Source organism: Podarcis raffonei, chromosome 16 (assembly GCF_027172205.1).
Source record: "Podarcis raffonei isolate rPodRaf1 chromosome 16, rPodRaf1.pri, whole genome shotgun sequence".
NCBI lineage: Eukaryota > Metazoa > Chordata > Lepidosauria > Squamata > Lacertidae > Podarcis > Podarcis raffonei.
The window spans coordinates 38,675,766-38,695,318 of NC_070617.1; the positions used below are offsets into that span (position 1 = coordinate 38,675,766).

Consider the following 19,553-nt stretch of genomic DNA (forward strand, 5'->3'; position numbering starts at 1 on the left):
ACTGAGCAGCAACTGCAGTCACAAGACATTGTTTTGCATTCCACAGTCCAAGTTACTGTTGGATTCCCACGGGAATGGGAGACTGGATGTGACGTACACTAGTTTCCTGTTTTTCACTGTTCTCTCGTTTTCTTTGTTAGAGAGACAGTTGCTTCTCTGCTCTCACAGAGGCAAGATGCATGTTTGTATTCTCTCAGCATAGAGTGGAAATAAAGTTAAGAATGTGGCACATACTGCTTATCCTTTTGCTGTGTGGACTACTCTGCTTGGGCTCAAGATAAGACGAGCCTGTATCAGCTTCAGATGGGCCGAAGCTGGTCAAAATCTCACATTTTTAAGTGGGGAGGGAAGGAAAAACATAGAAGGGACAAGGAGCATGAGAGGGGTGTGCGGAGAAGCAGCTGGCTAATAATGCAGGAGAGGGGTTTAGGAGGGGGGGAGGAAAGGAAGGCTGAATCTGGTTCCATGCTGCAGCCACAGGATTTTAAGAGCTTCCCAGTGTACTCAGTGGCAACCACCCCCACCCTCTGCTTCCCACGCTCCGTTCTACAGCATAGTCGTGACGCCCCCCTGCAGTGTGGCACCCAGTGCAGCCAAACCAGTTGTGCTATCCCAAAACTGCCACTGGTATTCCCACAAGCCCAAATACTCGCACATGGCAAATAAATGACCTCACAGACAACACTCAAAAGCAGCTTTCCCATTCTGCTGCCCTCTATGTGTTGCGGACTTCAAATCCCATCAGGCTCAACCAGCCAGCCAATGGCCAGGGATGATGGGAGTTGTAGTCCAATGACACCCAGTGAGAACATGGTCAGAGACAGCTGGGAAAGGGTGAAGGCAGAACCGCAATGCTGGCTAAAGCAATCAATTCATCATTAATAAATACATCACTTTATTTTCTTATACAGAGAAATATTATTTTCTTCAAGGTGTCTTTTTTAAGCTTTTAAAAATACATTACCAAGTCAGGTCCCATCTCCCTTTGCCCCACCCCACCCCACTTGCTGCTCAAGCATACAACCAGGATGTCACAGTATTCATGGACATACACACCCCAACTGTCTCCCAGAGCCTCGGATGCAGCCAAGATCCAAGAGCACTTGCTGCCAGCTTGAGGAGCACAGCCAAAATCAGGAGTGGGAAACCTGATGTGCCCCAGATGTTGCTGGACTTTGCCTCCCAACTGTGGCAGCAAAGATGGCAAGTGATCTGGGGTGATGAAAACTAGATTCCAGCAACATCTGGGGGTCACAGGGTCACTATCCTTGCCCTAAGAGATATACTGCAAGTACCTATTTAATCCCACTAGATCTAATCGGAGATGTGCCAAGGGTGCCTGTATGTGTGTGCACATACATGCATGCGTGTGTGTGTGTGTGTGTGTGTGTGTGTGTGTACACCCACCCACCCAGAGAGAGAGAGAGAGAGAGAGAAGAGGAAGTCCAAGTTTGGGGACATGGTCCCCAAAGAGCAGTCAAGAGTAAATAAATAATCTCATGTTCGCACCAGAACTGATTGATGCTTCCCAGCAGCCAGATTGTTGAAAAAGAGCTTTGTCCCAAGAAGCTTTCATTAAAAAAAAAATCCCCTTAAGCAAAAGTCGGCCATTGATTCTATAAAAAGCATCGAGTTTTCTCCAAGTTATTCTCCTCCCTCTTTTCTATTAGAGAGAGAGAGAGGAAGTGCAGTTAATTATTAACATTTTGGCTTCACAGTTCTACATGGATCAAACGCCCTTTATTTAAAATAAATTTAAAATAATAATCCAGCAACCTCAGGAGTGGAGTTCACAGCTCTTTTAAAAAAGATAAACAGAGGCTGGGTCCCTAAATCCTACGGACCCCTGGCAGCACTGGAGGACTTTGTGGCAGGAAGCCAAACAAGGACAGCTGTGTGGCCATGCCAAGGTGGCAAGAGGCCGCTCACTGGGGCCTAAAATGCAGGAAGAGCTTTTCCTTTCTCTGACTACTTATCCGTGCTGGGTTTAAGACAGGAGGGGAGACCAGTGGCTCCCTTGGGATGTTAGTGGACTACAACACCCATCTTCCCTGAACATTGGTCATTGCTTGGGTTGGGCTGATGGGAGTTGTAGTCCACCAGTGGACCACATGCTCCCCCTCCCAGGCTTCAGAGAAGGGTGGCAGACCATATAGTCAATGGTTGTCCAAAGCAGGTGATGACAGACCAACTCGCTCCAGTTTACCTCCTTTAGCCAGGAAGGTACATCTAGAAGCAGTAGCTGCATAATCAGTGCCAGAAGGGTTGCATGGACAGTCACTGTGGAAAGGAGAAAGCTTTGCTCACCTTTAGCAGAGCATCACATAACCCCTTTGCCCATCTAGTTGCCAACCTAACAGGACCGTATCCAATGCAGCTGTTCTGCTTGTGCAACAAAACTTCTCCTTCCTCTCCTCCCCATTTGCAGCCCCCAGGGTTACTGGGACAAGTACATCCCTGCCTAGATTAGACCCAATGTTTGCAGGGATCTGATTTCTGTTAATAGCACCAGAACCCACCTGTGAATTGTGAGAATCCCAGATGAAGTTCGGAAGTGTCTGATGTGCCCCGGAAAAGGCATTCACTGAAGCAGTGACCAAAGAGGAAGGGGAAACAGGTATCTCCCCTGCCCCTGACGTTCACCTGAGATGGTCAACACTCCTCAGACATTTGATTTCCTAATATTATCCTTTCCCTGCCCTCCCTCCCTCCCTCCCACGAGCAAAACTGCGACTTCAAAATGAACAAACCTTAGTAAAAGCTGCTTTCTCATCGGTAAAAATTCAGTCCCAAAAATCCCAAGTCAGGAATCACTGATTATTTCTTCTGTTCGTATGCAGATGGGTAGAGGAAGTGAGGATTAGGAAATCCAAATGAGCATAATGAATTAAAATCACCAGGAATTCAGGTTCAAGTCTGCTTGGGGTAGGGCTGGAAGACGTCCACCCTGCAGCGGCCATCTCAAATCACCGTTACAGAGCAGACTTAGGAAGAGGGTCTACCACAAGAGCTGTAAACAAGAGTCCTCTTGGTAAGTCCGTTCCAGGAAGTTGCGCTAATGTTTCAGCCATGGGTGAGCTTCAAGGGAAGCTTTGCTCCTGTCTCCGTAATCGTACAAGAGTTCTTCGCCGGCTTTAATGTCACGGGAGGCGACCAGAATGAGGTGGGGGGTGCCGTCAATGTCATGAAGTTTTGTCTGACAGTTGCCGCATTTGCTGTGATTGATCAGCCTTCCAAGACGGTGGGTCTCTTTTGTAGCATCAACACTAGAGCAGAGAAGAGAAGGAACACTAAATCGAGAAAGGCACAATTTCTCTAGCAAAGCCTTGGGTCCCTAGATGTTCTTGGACTGCAATTCCCACCATCCCTGAGCGCTCGCCCTGCTAGCTAGGAATGAGGGGAGTTTTAGCCCAACAACCTCTGCTGGTCCAAGGTTGGGAAAAGCTGCTCTAGGCCAATGGTTCTCACACTTGTTTAGAATAAAAATTTGTTCATGCCACACTGATTTTTTTTTGGGATAAGAAATACACTGGAAAAGAAAAAGAAAAATTCATAGCAGTGCTTGATTTATGACATAGAACACAACTACTTTATACTGTGATCTTGGGATATCCAGAAAGTATAGAACAATGCAGCTACATAAGAGCATGAAACATTCCCAAAAATAATTATAAACAAGCCTCTTAAATATGTACCTTAAGTATGTACACAAACACAATGAGAGGTGTAAGTTTGCTTTTTCCAGGTAATCTCATCTATATTAGGTCGTAATTTGAGACAAACAGACTCTCATTTCATCAACACAAAGAAGCCTCTCTCTTTTCTGATCTTCTATATTTGTCAGAGTTGAAAATCCCTGTTCACAACAATATGTCATGGAGAACTGTAGAGTAGCCAATGCTCTTGAAGAAAAGCGTGAATACTGTTCCTGGTTGTGTATCCAAAAGAAATTATTACTAAACTATACTATGTGAAATGTTTAAATGTTTAAATTGTCCTTGAATCTTTCCACCACACTTGCCTCACCCTTTGAGAACCAGTGCTCTAGCACACTGGTGGGAAAGTCTGTAGCCTTCTGTATGACATCAGAACACAACACCCATCAGCCCTGGTCCTTTGGGGCTGAAGGGAATTGGAGTCCCACAACGTCGGGTGCACCACGTCTCCCATCCTGGCTCTGTGTCATGGGAGTCATAGGCAGAAAAAGCTTCCAAACTACTCTAACATGGCTTGATTCTCAGTAAATATTTTGCCAGGATAAGAGGGAAATATGCCCCTTCCATTTTCATTCATATCTCCAAGCCAAGGAAAACCCCAAGTGCGAAGCTGTCTGAAGCAACATTACCTCACCCTCCAAATTAGGGGTAGGGACTCTGTGGCCTTTCCAATGTTGTTGGACTACAACTCTCATCATCCATGACCACTGACCTACTGGCTGGGGCTGATGGGAGTTGAAGTCCACAGGCTCCCCAGCCCTGATGTAAGATGCATCTTGGCAGAAGGAGTGGAGCTCACCAGTATGTTTTTCTCAAGTACTGGAAGTAGTACATATAGCAGCCAGTGGAAGGGTCTTGGGCATAGACAGCTTCTCGTTTCTTGGCATCTGTGATCTCAATGAGGTCCCCGTGATATTCAACCACAAACTCCCCTCGTTTAAAATGCTTGGTTGCAATGACCCCTCGCCCTTTACCATCAATGAAGTCAATCTGCAAAGGAGGAGAAGACATGTTAACCTACCCGCAGGCCAGGGACAACTGCAGCTGTAGCTATGGACTTGTGGGTCTCCAGTGGGATCTTTGAGGAGCCGATCCCTGTTAACATATTATGCACTGCTTCTGAGACCTCCCAAATTTCTAAAATAAATTACTGCCTACAACATCAAACACCCCAAAGCTCTGTGGGGAACCGGCTACCCTCCAGTTGTCAGTGGACTGCAACTCCCATGATTCCCAGCCACTGGCTGTGCTAGCTAAGCCTGATGGGAGCTGGAGTCCAGTAACATCTGAAGGGCACCAAGTTGGTTACCTTGGGGTCATATTTCCCTTTCTTTTGGAGAAGCGGTCCAGGGACTCTGGCCCTAACAGAACCATATATTTAAAGCACTAGGATGCTGTTTTACATAGTCATGGCTTACCCAAAGCCTCCTGGGAGCTGTAGTTTGTTAAGGGTGCTGAGCATTATTAGGAGACACACACATACCCCCCCCCCCCGTTTGTCCTCACAGAGCTAAAATTCTCATTGTGGTTTAACAGCCAATCTTTCTTCCTAGGGAATTCTGGGAACTGCAACTCTGTGAGGGGAACGAGGGTCTCCTAATGATTCTTAGCACCAGGGCTGGCCCCCCCATGAGGCAAGGTGGGGCGACTATCTTGGGCAGCAGGAGCCACAGGGGCAGCAGTTCCGGCCTCCAAGGAACCCATTGCCTGCTGCTGCTGCCACAGTGGCAGCAATGGCTGCGGTGCCCTCCTTGGAGGCTGGAACTTCCACCTCCTTGGCAAACAGGGGAACAGAAGGTGCTGCCAGTGTCCTCCCACCTTCCTTCCCAATGTAGATCTTCATCCCCCCTCGTTCCAGATGTAGATCTTCTTCACCCCCTCTTCCCCAGCAGGGTGTGTTGCCATTTTGTGGTTTGCCTCAGCTGCCAAGAAGTCTTGGCCCAGCCTTGTTCAACCACCATTCCCTGGATTCTCTGAGGGAAATTTAAGGGATGGAACACTGCTTTAAATATGCACTATTGGTGGGGCCTCTGAATCAGAAGCAGAACCGCACACCGGGAAGGCCCCAGAAGCCAAGGGCTTCGCCCTGCTGTCCTCGGAAGATTTCACCACAGAGCCCTCGGCGCAACCAGAGCTTCCCCTGTCCTGTCAGAGTAAAAGGCTGCCAGAGCAGGCTGGGGCCCTTTAACAGAAAGCAGAGTTTGTGGCTGGGACAGAACTGCTGCCTCTGTGTGGGGCTCAGTCCAAGGCCAACTGTTGCTGCAGAAACACCCGATTTCCGCTCTCTTGTTGCAGTCGGCCTGAACCCAGCACAAAGCAGCTGCTACCTCACTGGAGGTCAGAGGAGGACAGAATTATGATTATTTGTATTTATTAAATTTGTTAGTTGCTTTATTTTGGTCAAGGCAACAACAAACACCTTAAAAAATCTTTACATTACAATAATCTGTTGTAATACTACAAACAACTAAAAATAAATACCTCCCACTTGGGGTGGGGTTACATTAAAAATACAGTGGTACCTCTGGTTAAGAACTTAATTCATTCTGGAGGTCCGTTCTTAACCTGAAACTGTTCTTAACCTGAGGTACCACATTAGCTAATGGGGCCTCCCGCTGCTGCTGGAGCGTGATTTCTGTTCTCATCCTGAAGCAAAGTTCTTAACCCGAGGACTTATTAGTGGAGTCTGCAACCTGAAGCACCTGTAACGTGAAGCGTCTGTAACCCGAGGTACCACTGTATCCTACCCAGTACCCCTGCTGTATACTAATAGCGAACTTACTCTCCACAAGGTGGTGGACTGGGAGGAACTCCTGGGCTTGCAACTGTGCTGCTTGGCACTGATGGGAGTTGTCACCCAAAGGGGTTGGGGAAGGCTGCCCCAAGGCGGAATGGCGAGCCTGTAGCTTTTTAGTAGCTGCTGGGCTACAGCCTCATCACTCCTGCTCATTGGTCATGCTATGGGCTGATGGGAACCATAGTTCACCTGGAGGTTCACTGTCTGCCCACGCCTGCCCTTGGAGGACAACCACTGCCAGCAGCAGTGCCATGATGCTGTTGCCGTTACCTGCATGCCATCTTCTTTGCCGCTCTCTATTAAGTCATCTATCCGTTTTTTCTCCTCTATCTGAAAAGAGATCAAGAAACATAGCAATGCTACTTGGAAACACTACCTTTAGAAGAATGAGCCTAGGGCTGTGATCCCATGCACTCTTTCAAGGGAGGAAGCACTGCTGGGCTCCATGGGGCTTACTGCTGAGTAGACATGCAAAGTGTACACAGGATCACTGCCTAAGTGCTATTATTTAGAAAGTTCCTGAAGGCTTACTCTCAAGCAAACATGATGAGGGATACAGCATTTATGCAAAAGGGCTGGGCTGCAATCCTAACACACAACCACACACTTACTAGGAGGTCGAACTGATCACAGCGAGACTTGTTTCCCTGTAAATGCACATAGGATTGCTACTGCACAACGATAAAATAAAACCTCCCATTTCATATAAGCATTCCACAGCCCTTATTTTGTGTAAATTCAGGAATATAAGTACGATACACACACGGAAGCAAAAGTCTCGCCTTTGTTATATGCATGAAGTGGCAAAAGGCTTCTCAAAGCCTCATATCATGTCTGTGATGGAGAACCTATGATGTCCCAAGGTTGATGGAAGACAACTTCCTCCAGCTTGGGCCAGTGGCCATGCTGCCTGGGGCTGATGGCTGTTGAAGTCCAACGACCTCTGGAGGGCCACAGGGTCCCTAGTCCTGTGTTAAGGGGCAGGGGAGAAAGAGGATTGGTGAGCGAAGGGTTTAATCCTGCTGACCGCCAGGGCCTGCTTGGCCAGCAAGTTGCCCACAGGGAATGCTCTGGTGAAGGAGACCCCAGCAGAAGGGAACCCTGCTCTCCTGCCTGTCAACTGATATCACCCCGTGGCATCAGCTGAGAGACAGGTGGGTGTGATTTGTGGGAAATCTCCTCATGGGCTAACCTGGACACCCAGGCAGGCCTAGACTGGTCTGCAGGCCAAAGGTTCCAACCCTTGCAGTAGGGTTTAGAAACCAGGAGCTAGTGAAAAAGGCTGCATGAGAAAACAAACGCAATGCAGCTTACAAACAAAACTTAAAATCAAAAGTCTGAGACCACTAAAATTTGTAATGCAGGATCAGTAATCTTGGGGTCCTGCTCATGTGCCCACTGGGTGAAACTGACGACACTAAAAAAAAATTTTTTTTAATGACTGCATTGGTGAGCACATGAGACAGGGCTTTCCCAGTGGTGGCCCTTAAGTTGTATACCTCTCTTCCTGTTATCATTTGTTTGGCCCTGTCAGGGTCTGGCATTCAAAGGAGGCCTAAAACCATACAATTTTCTACTATTGCCTTTAAGAGAACGCTGATGATCTAACTCAGCACCCCCCATGTATTTGTATGTCTGTATACCTTAAGTTTCTCTCTGTTTGTTGCTTTGCTAGGCTTTGCTTGGCTCCCAAAAGTGACTAAATAAGCAAGTGGAATTAAAAGAAACAAAACCAGGAACAAGGTGGGAGAACTGGGCTGTCAGATGGGGCAGTCATTCCCATGGTACCCTTTGCAAGAGTTTTCACAGTTCCTTGGTGGAATATCTGTCCCCAAGGGGTATTTGGCAAAGTTGTTTGAAGAGGCACCACAAGAGAAGACAGTACCTGTAATTCTTTTTTGCTCTTCCGGGAGCTTCTTCTAACAGGGAAATAATCTGTGACCTTTCGGTTCTGCTGCGTTTTCCCTTGGGCTCTGAGAGAGATGGAGAAAGCCACATGAACGCCCAGGGGCTCCCCCACTCTCCCCTTAAATCAGCCTCGTATCTCCCAGGACAAGGCATCTCTGTGCTTAATATGCCTATGAGGTTGCCACATCCCCATTCTGCTTGGGAAAGAGCTCAGTGTCCCCTCAAAGCTCTGCATCCTTTTGGCTTGGAGATGGGGAGGGGGGCTGTGGCTTTTCAGGGGTTGCTGGACTCCCAACACCCATGCCAGCTGCGGCTGATGGGAGTCCAACAACATCCCACAAGCCACAGATTCCCAGCCCCTACATTATACTGTAACAACACCCAAAATCACCTTGCAATTGAAATCACCGCTTATACAGTCAGTTTATGTGATCAATTTTTAAATGTCCAACCTCTTTCCTGTGATTTAGCTGTGATTCCTATGTTGCAGAAGGTTGGACTAGATGACCCTTGAGGTCCCTTCCAACTCTACAACTCTGTGATTCCCCTCTTCCTCTTGTGTGTCCTTTTCATCCTCTTCATGTTATGATAATTGGTTATTCCCACTAGGTGTCATTATTGCTATGCTTGGGAGTACAGGCAACCCTCATTTTGCACGGGGATTACATTCTGGGTCATCATGTATGTCGGCAGAGCATGCATAAACCCACCCCACCCCCCTTTTCTGCCACTTCTAGGTTTGTGGTGATGAACGTGAGCACAGTTGCATGTTCTCAGAATGCATGCAAAACGGGAGTTGCATGTAAAGTATTATTTTTTTACTGTTTACAGACTGCACTCTAGTGACAATAAGCAGGCATTAAAAGGTAAAGGTAAAGGGACCCCTGACCGTTAGGTCCAGCTGCAAACGACTCTGGGGTTGCGGCGTTCATCTTGCTTTATTGGCCAAGGGAGCCGGAGTACAGCTTCCAGGTCATGTGGCCAGCATGACTAAGCCACTTCTGGCGAACCAGAGCAGTGCATGGAAATGCCGTTTACCTTCCTGCCGGAGTGGTACCTATTTATCTACTTGCACTTTGATGTGCTTTTGAACTGCTAGGTGGGCAGGAGCAGAGACCGAGCAACGGGAGCTCACCCCGTCATGGGGATTCGAACTGCCGACCTTCTGATTGGCAAGCCCTAGGCTCTGTGGTTTAGACCACAGCGCCACCCACGTCCCTAAGCAGGCATTAGCCCCATTTAAAAAGTGACCGCTTTATTAAGCCAAGAAAAGCCATTCTATCAGGCTACAAGAAAGGAAGAAAAACCGGACTGCAGGGTCTTGCCACCAGCCCTGCTGAGAGACCAGCAACTTATGGTCCTCCTCTCTTCAAATTATTTTCCATTCCAGCTGGATATTACAAGAACTCCAAAACTAAGAACAGTGCTCGCTTTCCCCCACTCCTCCCTCAACCTCTGCTCTTCCTTTTGTGTCATGACTTTCAGATTGTAAGCCTGAAAGCTGCCTTATCACTTGTATTCCAGAGCCACTCTTGGAGCCACACTTACTTTCTCTTGGAGCCAGGTTTGGTCTTGCTACCTTTCCTCGGGGCTTCCTTTCTGTTTGCTGCATCAGCGGGCTCTGGAGGCAGGGCTTTTGGAGGCTGTGGGGCTTCGGGTTTGGGACTAGAGAAGGAGGCTGGAGATTCACACTCTTTGCTGTTCTGGTCCTCAGATTTCATAGTGTTGTCGGCTGCATTGCCAATATTTAGTCTGTCTGCAAATGATGGTCGGGGGTGGGGGGGAATGCAAATCAACATGAAAGGAGAGGAGGCTCACATCTGCTTTGCTCCATGTCAAAACAGTGCTCCAGTTTAAACATTATTCTAACCCACAGGAGGCGAAAAAGGCTGTGGAGATAGACAGATGCGTTTGACGGCTAAACCCATCCAACAACTGAATGGACATGGGAGTGCTGTAGTAAGTGAGCTCTGCTTCCCACCCAAACCTTGGTTCCTCTACCGCACGTCTCAGAAATCTTCTCTCTCTTTTTGCCTCAAGGGCTGCATTACCATCTGGGCAACATTCCTCAGGCCGCATGCCAGTAATAGAGGAGACCAGAGGCAAAGGTGTGCAGAGCAACAAACCTGAATGTTACCTCTGGGCTGTATCCAGTGCTAGTGGACAGGTGGGATTTAACACTGCGCAAGCGAGAAATCCAGCACAACCATTTTGTGCAAGCAGAAGCCCATTGTGCGATAGATTGCGCAGTCTGTTATGTCACAGATATTGCCAGCACCCTACTTAGGCATTCTCTAGCACAACAGCGTTCCACTGGGGTGACACTTTTCACCAGTGGAACAAGTCAGTCTGTAAGTGACCTCAACTCAGCACCACACTGAACACAACATGGGGCACATTAAGACCTTTAAAGGCCCTAAGGACTGAAATGATTATTGCGCCCTCCCTGGTATGTAATTCAAAATAAAAACAACAAAGAAACCAAATTGCACAATATTCATTGGGGGACGGGGGATGAGACCAAATCAGGAACATATAACTCAGAATACTATATCAGTAATAAAACATATATTTTTTACAACACAGGATCTGATTCTTTTGCATTAGTTAAATTAACATTTGTAGGATATATTTTCCCATGATGCTTCTTCAAATGCCACATTATTTTAATAAAACATCTCATGCCCCAAGCATGTACTTAGTCTACCTAATGGGTAATCCAGCACTGGATACCTCCCCCTGGTCTCTACCTCCACCTTAGGAATGCCCTGGATACTAGGATATGCAAATCCTCCCTGTAAACACAAAACATGTTGGCTTGGGGTTGGGGAGGTACCGGGTGCCCTTCCCCTCAACTTTTTTTCCAACTAAGCAATGTGGCCCTTGCAGTGAAAAAGCTTAGCCTCCCTTGGTCTAGACTCTAGAGAGCTTGAGAGTCAGTGTGGTTGAAAAGTTGAATGTGGAACTTCCGGGTTAGTGCCATCGACTAATGGCGGATTCCCTCCGAGCTCCGGAGGGAATCGGCTCCGCAGGATTTGGGTCTTGCCGCTGCGGCGACACGGGAACCCTCAGAAATCACAGGCGCTGAAGCCTGTGAACCTGGTGACTCGGTGGGCACCATTTGCGCCCCCCCGATCCGCGAAGGAGCCTTTTTAAAGGCTTCGGAACGGGGGACGGGGCGAGCGGCGCGGTGCTAAGAGTCGACTGCTTCTCCTGCGGAGTGAAGCCGCATGCCATGGTCGGAGAGCGCTGACTTCTTCTTGTGAACAATTGGACTTTAAAAGCAACAACCCGTGAGTAGTACGGAAATTGGATTTGCAAAGAAAAAATTTTTTTGAATTAGGCACGATCGGGGAAGGCGCAAACAGGAAGTCCGTCTCCCCGTCTTGTAAATAATTTAAAGCAAGGACTAGTTAACTAAGGTCAAGAGAACTTCTTCTTCTTTATTGGGTAAAAGACATTAATTTCACGATTTGGCAGTATAAGTAATTTTACTGGAGGATAAGAGTTAATTTTGAGAGCTGAAGTGCCACCCCCCCGGACCTGGGAGTGATCCGCGAGAGAGCCTGTTGAGGAGATATAGAAGAGTTTGACAGCTGTCAAATTAGCTGTCAAGAAGGAAAAAGAGAACTTTGTTTCTGCTGTCTCTGCTGGATATATTTGTTACAATTTGGTTATATTTTGTTGAAAACAAGGAAGAACTGATACAAACTAACTTGATTTTTGGATTTGAACTGGAAGGAAGATTAAGTAACCAAAATCCCTCTAGAGGGGGTTTTGGGACATTACAAGAATGGCTGAAGGAGGAAAAATTCAAGCTAAATTGGACAGAGTTTTTCTTCTCTTGGGAAAGTTACAAGGCCAAATTGATGTTTTGGCTACCAATGTTGCAACTCTGGACTTAACAGTAAACAAATTCATTGAATTTGATAAGGATTTGACTCAGGAAGTTCATGCAGCTGGACAAGAAGAGAAACTTGAGAGATTTGAGAGTGTGGAGAAAGAGATATATGTTGTTTCTGAGGAAAAGGAAGGAGGAGATGTAATGTTGCAGATGACAAAGGAGAGCCAGAGGCCTGACATGATGGTTACAAAGGAAAATAAGTACTGGATGTTGAAAATCTGGTCTGAATTGGAGATTGAAGAATGGAGAGATCTCCTTATGTGGAGATCTGAAGACCTATGGATTACAAATTTGATTAAGGTGGAAGTTGGAGCTTTCGGGACATTTGGACTTAAAAGGAGTAAGAAACAAGATTCGGGCTCCACTTTTAAGTATGGAGGTCTGGCTGGAAGAAACATGGACCCTACTGGGACAGAGCTTCTCCGAGATGTGGTGTTTAATACTAAGGACTACCAAAAAAAACGGCAGAGAGGAATTGAGAGAGAATTAAGAGCCTCGGACGTGAGGTCTCCAGGCTGATAGTAGACTAAGACTGATGGACATTTGTTGGGGATCGAAACCGGGAAAGGGTGGGGTGGGGTTTGGGAATCCAAAGGGTGTACAATTATAATCTGTTTTTTTATTTTGTTTTGTTATTAGTATGAAAATTGGGGAATTCGTGGAAGGGAATTTGGGTCGACTTTAGAAAAAAGTTTTAAGAATGAGCACTGATGTACAAATATTGATGTTTATAAGTTAAAATTGGTTTTTCTAAAATGAATTAAATATAAAAAGGTCAAAAATTGGGGATAAGAACTTGTTGAACTAACAAATTGAATTGGAATATAAGAAGGGGAGGTGTGGGGAAGTCAGGGAAATATGTTATTGAAAATACGGATTGTAAACTTTATGTGTTTTTAACTTTTTTGTTTTTTGTTTTTTGATTTTTTAATGTATTAAGGTGGAAAAACTCAATAAATATCTTTAAAAATAAAAATGAAAAGTTGAATGTGGATGGGCTGGGGGGGGGGTGAGCTGTGTTCACATCTCTGCTCTCCAGATGGATCTGGGCTCATCCTTGTCTCTCAGCCTAAGCTACCTCACAGGGCTGTTGTGAGGATACAACGTGGGGTGGGGAAGGGGAAAGATGCAGCACCCACAGAGATGATGCAACATCACTGTAAGAAACCTCTTATGGTGCTCGTGAAAAAGCGTTTTCCCTCTGAGTGAAATCTAGGCAACAAATTTAAAAAGAAACATGCATGTGTGTGCAAACACACACACACACACACACCTTGATCGAAATGGGTTTGGCCCCATTGCCAACCAAGTCGCTAATAACAAAAGCTCATGCTTACCGTCTCCTTTTCTGTAGCTTTCATTCCCCATTTTGCTCTGGCATTTTGCCTCATGATGTGTGGCAGAGTTTTCCTCTTGAAGTGGAGGTCGTACAGAAGGAGGTTTGTTTGGACTCATGTAGGTATAGATTTTGGACTGGCAAGTAAATATGTTCTCCTAAAATGAAACAGTCAAAATATTCTAGTATGCAGGCACACGGGTTCTCTTGGCCTATTTTTGTGCTTCTTAAAAATGCAACTCTAGAATTGTGGTGGATAATGCCAGCTTTCTTTTGGGGGTGGGCGGAGTGGGGAACTCACCAAGTTTCTAGCCCCTGAAGCTGAGGTTTACAACTATGTGTACAATTCCCAATAAAATATCAGGATGCAACACTGGAAGAGAAAAACATGACTAGGATTCTTAGTGGCAGTGCACATGCACACAATCATAGCACACTGACATGGCAGTAACTGCTACTGGACTCAATGTGAATTTTTTCCACGTCATGAATAGGACTGAGCACATAAGAAAAGCCCTGCTGGGTCAAACCAAAGGTCGAATCCTGTCCAGCATCCTGCCACTCCCAGTGGCTAACCAGGAAGCCTACAACTGAGGCATGAAGGCAAGCAGCCTCTCCTGTCACATTCAGGGCTATACAGCTGCTGACCTGCCCTGGTACCTTTTGGTGAAGGGCAGGTAATAATCTAGTAACACCAACAATCTGCAAACTGGAGAAAATATTAGGGGCTCTACCCAGACACAACTAAGTGCACACCATATCTTATTCTACTAGGGAGAATAGAAGGGGGAGCCTCTGTGGACACCACAGTGGTAACTGCTGCCTTAGGGAGCAATGCCCACTAAAACAGAGGGATTTGTTTCCAAGTAAATATTACACTTTCAAAATGGTACAAGGGACCAACAGTTCTATCCCTGGAGAAAAGGTCTAATTTTGTACAGCATTTAGCTTTTGAAGCACTTTAGAAATAACAATAACAGTAGTGATAATGAAAGTAGCAGCAAGCAGAGGGGTGTGAGGAGAAAGGGGGGGGAATGTCTCATTTTAAGACCTAGTGCTCTATTTCTGAGCTTGGAGCAAGGAGGCAGGGGCTCAAATCCTTGCTCAGCAATGTACTCACATGCTGGCCTCGGTTAGCCAATTCCTTTCTGGCCTCATCTATAAAATGGGGATTGATGCAGGCTGCTTGATCAGAGTTGCCCTGGGTGAACAGCATACACAATCTGGAGTATAAAATACTCTTCGTGGGGGGGGGCAAGCCCATAAAAGGCTACCATCCGGATCTGTACCCCAACTCATTTTTAAAGTTCCTGAGAAGTCCAGGGGCTCTCGCCCCCTACTTTAAAAGGCTCTTTTTCCAAACAGGATCTTGAGTTGCCATTTCCAACCTTCCGACTTGGTGGGACCCGAAGGTGACCAAAAAGGCGAAGGCGGGGAGGATCACGGACCGCGCCCCGCCAGCAGCAGCAAAGGCCCTCGCGGGGGCGAGTGACCGGGGAGGGGGAGCCCCCGGCGCGGCGTCCCCGGCTGCGCTTCCGAGCCCACGAGCCGGGCGCGCCGGGCGGCGCCAGAGGCCCTTTCCGCCCGCTTCGGTGGCGCCGCGCTGCGCCCAGGGCGCGCTGGAGAGGCCGAGCAGCCTGGCCGTCTCCTTTAGGCAGCTGCGGGGCAGGAGAGAGAGAGCTACGGGGAAGGGGCCGGGGGAAGATTCGAGGCTGGGGGAGAGGAAGGGAAGCAGCGATCCCACCCCCCGGCTTACCCCGTTCATCCTGGGCCGGCTGGCGCCCCGCTTCTCGGCGCTCTCGGCGACCACCTCCGCGCCGCCGTCGGCTCTGCCCTCTCGGGGTCGGGACATCTTCCTCCGCCTCCTCCTCCGGCCTGCGGGTGGAGCGGGGTCGGGTGGCGGGAAGAGGCCGGGCAAAGGCGGCGGTCAGAGCGCGGCGCCGGCTCATGCCCGGAGCCCCCGGCGCGCAAGAGGAGCCGCCGCCGCCGCCGCCGCTGCCCCGCTTCCCACCACCGCCATGTTTAAAGGGCCGGCCAGGCTCCTTCCCGGCCAGCAGGTGGAGCCGCGGCAGGCAGCTCAGCAGCCAGGGGTCATCTCCGTCCCCCCCCCGCCGACCCCGATTCCAGCTGCCAGGCTTCAAGCTCCGGCACAGACCAAATCGCCATTCATCCCAAGTCTCCCGCCCCCGCAAAAGCCTTTCTCCCTTTGATTTCCCGCCCCTCCCGCACAGGCAGCCTAATTAAGCCCCCCAAAACAGCGGCCCTGATATGCACTGAGCATAACCTACCCCACTTCCAGACCCTCAGATGTAGTTTCCGGCCTCTTCAAACACACACATAACGCTGTATGAGTTTCCCAAGTTACCCTTCCTTCCTTCCCGGTATTTATGACAGCGCTTGATCCATAGCATGGCTTTCCCCCGGCGCCCCCAAAACATCCACCTCCTGCTACCGCTCAGCTTCCCCCTTCACCCCTAGAGCTCACACCTTTGCATTAGGACTTCAGATTCTTTAATAATGGTGCTGCAGGAAGACACTGAAGAGGCACTGACACCAACAAACACGACTTGTTGGATTTCTGCATGCCACACAAGAACCTGCAATTGTATGCACCCCCAAGATAGCTTTTTAAAAAGCTTCTTTTTTCTTATTCCACAGGGAGCCCCAGACCCCTTACAAAGTAGAAACCCTCCTCCCCAGAGAGTTCTGCTGTCATCTGCACTTTATCTGCCAAATAACTCTTTGCCCTGCCTTTGTACCTAAGGCTTTGTACCTAAGGCTCCACAGCCTATAGACTGAAATATTGTGGCAGGGAAACAGAATAATTGCAAAACAACCAAGTCATAAATACAGGCAGCCTCAGACATTTGACATTTATCTGTGCATATTCACTGTGTTCAGTTTTGCACTTCCATTCACATTATTGATGACTGTTGGCCATACAGACTGTGGCTGATGGGAGTTGTAGTCCAAAACGCCTGGAGGGTGCCAAGTTGAAGGATCCTTGGTGTGTAGGTTCACAAGTTTATTGGTGCATAGCTGTCAACGTTTCCCTTTTTTTAAAGGGAAATTCCCTTAAATTCCCTTAAAATAGGATTCCTTGCAAGAAAATGGAAAAGTTGACTATGTATTTGTGTGATGTCTTAGTCATGGAATAGCTCCAGTCATAGAATAACTCCTTATACCTCTCTGAGCAAAAGCAAATTGCTTCCTTGGAGGTGGTTGTGCTACAAAATCTGGGACCTGAGCCATGGCTGCAACCTTACACTTATAACTGCCTCAACTCCATATTCCTTCAGATTTCCCAGCACACAGTACCACGGTTCACATCCTCCTAACATTTATGCAAGGTACCCCAGATACTACTTAAGAACATAAGAGACTGTTGGATCATGTCAGTGTCTCGTCCAGTCCAGCCTCCTGTTCTCACAGTGGCCATCTTCAAGCAGGATCCAAGCCCAAGAGCCTCTCCCCTCCTCCAGTTTCCAGCAACTGGCATTCAGAAGCATTACGGCCTCCAACCATGCAGCAGAGCAGCAGCATCATGGTTAGTCGCCACAGGTTGTCTTTTCTTCCAAGAATTTGTCTCATCATCCTCTTTTAAAGACATCCAAGTTGGTGGCCATAACGACCTCCTGTGCAAACAAGTTCCATAGTTGATAACTATGCACTGTGTAAATAAGTACTGTACAGTGGTACCTTGGGTTACATACGCTTCAGTTTACATAAACTTCAGGTTACAGACTCCGCTAACCCAGAAATAGTGCTTCAGGTTAAGAACTTTGCTTCAGGATGAGAGCAGAAATTGTGCTCTGGTGGCGCAGCAGGAGGAGGAGGCCCCATTAGCTAAAGTGGTGCTTCAGGTTAAGTACGGACCTCCAGAACGAATTAAGTTCTTAACCCAAGGTACCCCTGTACTTTCCTAGCAGAGGTGTTGCTCCATCTCCTTGATCATTTTGGCTGCCCTTTTCTGAACCTTTTCCAATTCTTCAGCATCCTTTTTGAGGTGATCTCATATTCAATTATGCATTCCTTACAGTGCCCCCATCACCTGAACTTCTAACCTTAAACAATTTCTAGAGGGAGATGCTAATGTTCTTATTTGTGGCTACACATCTGGAAGTAGCCAAATCTTGGGGTTCTGCATCAGGTTTGTCTGTTGATTCTTGGTACATACCGTACATGTTTGGTCAGTTGCCCAGGTTGGGAAATTGACATGCCAAATCAAAGTAGCCAGTGGCAAATTTGATCTTTTATCCTCCTACACTGCTTGGCATTCACCTCTTAAACATGATGTGATTATCAATTCAGACAACCACATCAAACTCATGGAAACCTTGGGGGAATTTACTGGACTAATGACCTTAATTCACAGTGTAGGCATTCTCTTTGTATTGCCATTAACCTTAAGCTGCCAGATACACTTTCATCCTTGATAATTAAGCAACTACCGTAGCTGCTGTTTTTTTATTTGTCTTTCAAATGTTTGTTGTACAGTATGTGAAAATGCAAATTTAAAAAATACCAAAACAACAACAACAGTCTTCAGAAGGGTGAATTAACAAAACACTATATTTTATTCTACATACAAATCTTAATTTCGGCAGCTTCCACAATTTATCGATTCAGATCCTTTTCCTTTATTTTTTTTTAAAGTGCTTCCAATATTAATTAAACAGCAGGCTTATTTTTGATTTTTTAAAATTAAAATTATGAAAGCCATGGATGGGAGGGTTCCACTTTAGAAGAGGCATTATCTCATATTCAGAAATGAATGCCTCTCCTTAGATAGGGCCCTTCAGAACTGTCAGCACAAATCCTAACCATGTTCCAAGTAAGTCCTACTGAATTCACTGGGGCATACTCCCAGCTAAATGACATTGCAGATTTAATCAATTTTAAAAGCCATGCTGCTAGACAACTAATCCTAGATGCAGGTAACAACCACATCCCAACACCCCGCCCCCGACCACTGGTCCTGCTAGCTATGGATTATGCACATCGCCTTAACAACAGCTGGGGAACCAAGTTTGAGAAACACTGGTATAATTCAACTCCCTTCAGCAACTATCCATTACAGTTACACACTGTAAAAGCTCAAAGGATATCAGAAGAACTGGTAGAATCAGGTCCGAGGGGAAGCCCCACTCCTTTTGCTGTTAGAAGTGCCAGAATCGTCTAAAACTGGGGACCACCATCCATGGTTCCCGCTTGTAAGGTGTCCCTGCTCCCCACCCCCAGGACAATTTGAATTTTTCCAGCCACGCATCAAAAATCCCATCTCCCACCCTGCAGCTTAGCTTCAGTTCACTTTTAAAAATCCACTCCTCAAAAGGCAGACCCCTACCCACTTCCCATCTTCGCCTGCTCTCCAAAGCACGCTTTGCCCCCCACTCCCCACCATCTCTCTCCATTTGGGACCCCACTCCTCCCATATCAAATTCTTCCCGAAACCCCATCCCATAATAGTCCTCAAAGCAATGGGGAGGAATACCTTTGCTCATGGTCGCTAGTAGCAAAGCTCACAGCCAGCAGCAAACGTGGCAGACGAGAACCAGCCGAGGGGGGCTCCTTTCTCCCCGTTTTGGACAACCCGCAGCAAAGATGCGGCAGGCTTTCCCCAACCTCTCAACCGCTTTCAAAAAAATGGATACAGTGGAGTTTCTCCTTGTCGTTCGATTGGTCCGGCTGCCCGCCGCTCACGTTTTCCCGGCCTCTGGTTGGCTAGAGCTCCCTTTCTGCACTTGAACCTCAGAACACCTTCCCGAGGAGGAGTGTTTAAAATTGGCGTTCGGCTGCCGCTGATTGGCGAGCGAGGGGGAGAGCAGGCGCATGATAGGAGGAGAAGGGTGATAGTTGTCCCTCCTTTCGGCGGGACTAACTCCACGTGTG

The 19,553-nt window shown here is 47.4% G+C and overlaps 1 protein-coding gene across 1 annotated transcript; it reads right to left on the reverse strand.

The window, feature by feature from the left end:
* Positions 1-878: 878 nt before the first annotated feature.
* Positions 879-19,309, reverse strand: KMT5A (lysine methyltransferase 5A). The gene is made up of 8 exons (XM_053368520.1): positions 19,156-19,309; positions 15,418-15,536; positions 13,663-13,819; positions 9,970-10,177; positions 8,399-8,486; positions 6,784-6,843; positions 4,516-4,706; positions 879-3,266 (listed from the first exon to the last, which is right to left on the reverse strand). The coding sequence occupies exons 1-8, from the start codon at positions 19,163-19,165 to the stop codon at positions 3,056-3,058; spliced, it is 1,044 nt and encodes a 347-aa protein (XP_053224495.1). The 5' UTR covers positions 19,166-19,309; the 3' UTR covers positions 879-3,055.
* Positions 19,310-19,553: the final 244 nt, after the last annotated feature.

Excerpts from the sequence above, each read along its gene's own strand:
- KMT5A (XM_053368520.1), bottom strand. Across the intron at positions 10,178-13,662 it reads AAGCTACAGAAAAGGAGACG|ACAGACTAAATATTGGCAAT; the intron begins GTAAGCATGAGC and ends CATCATTTGCAG. Across the intron at positions 3,267-4,515 it reads TACTTGAGAAAAACATACTG|TGTTGATGCTACAAAAGAGA; the intron begins GTGAGCTCCACT and ends TCTCTGCTCTAG.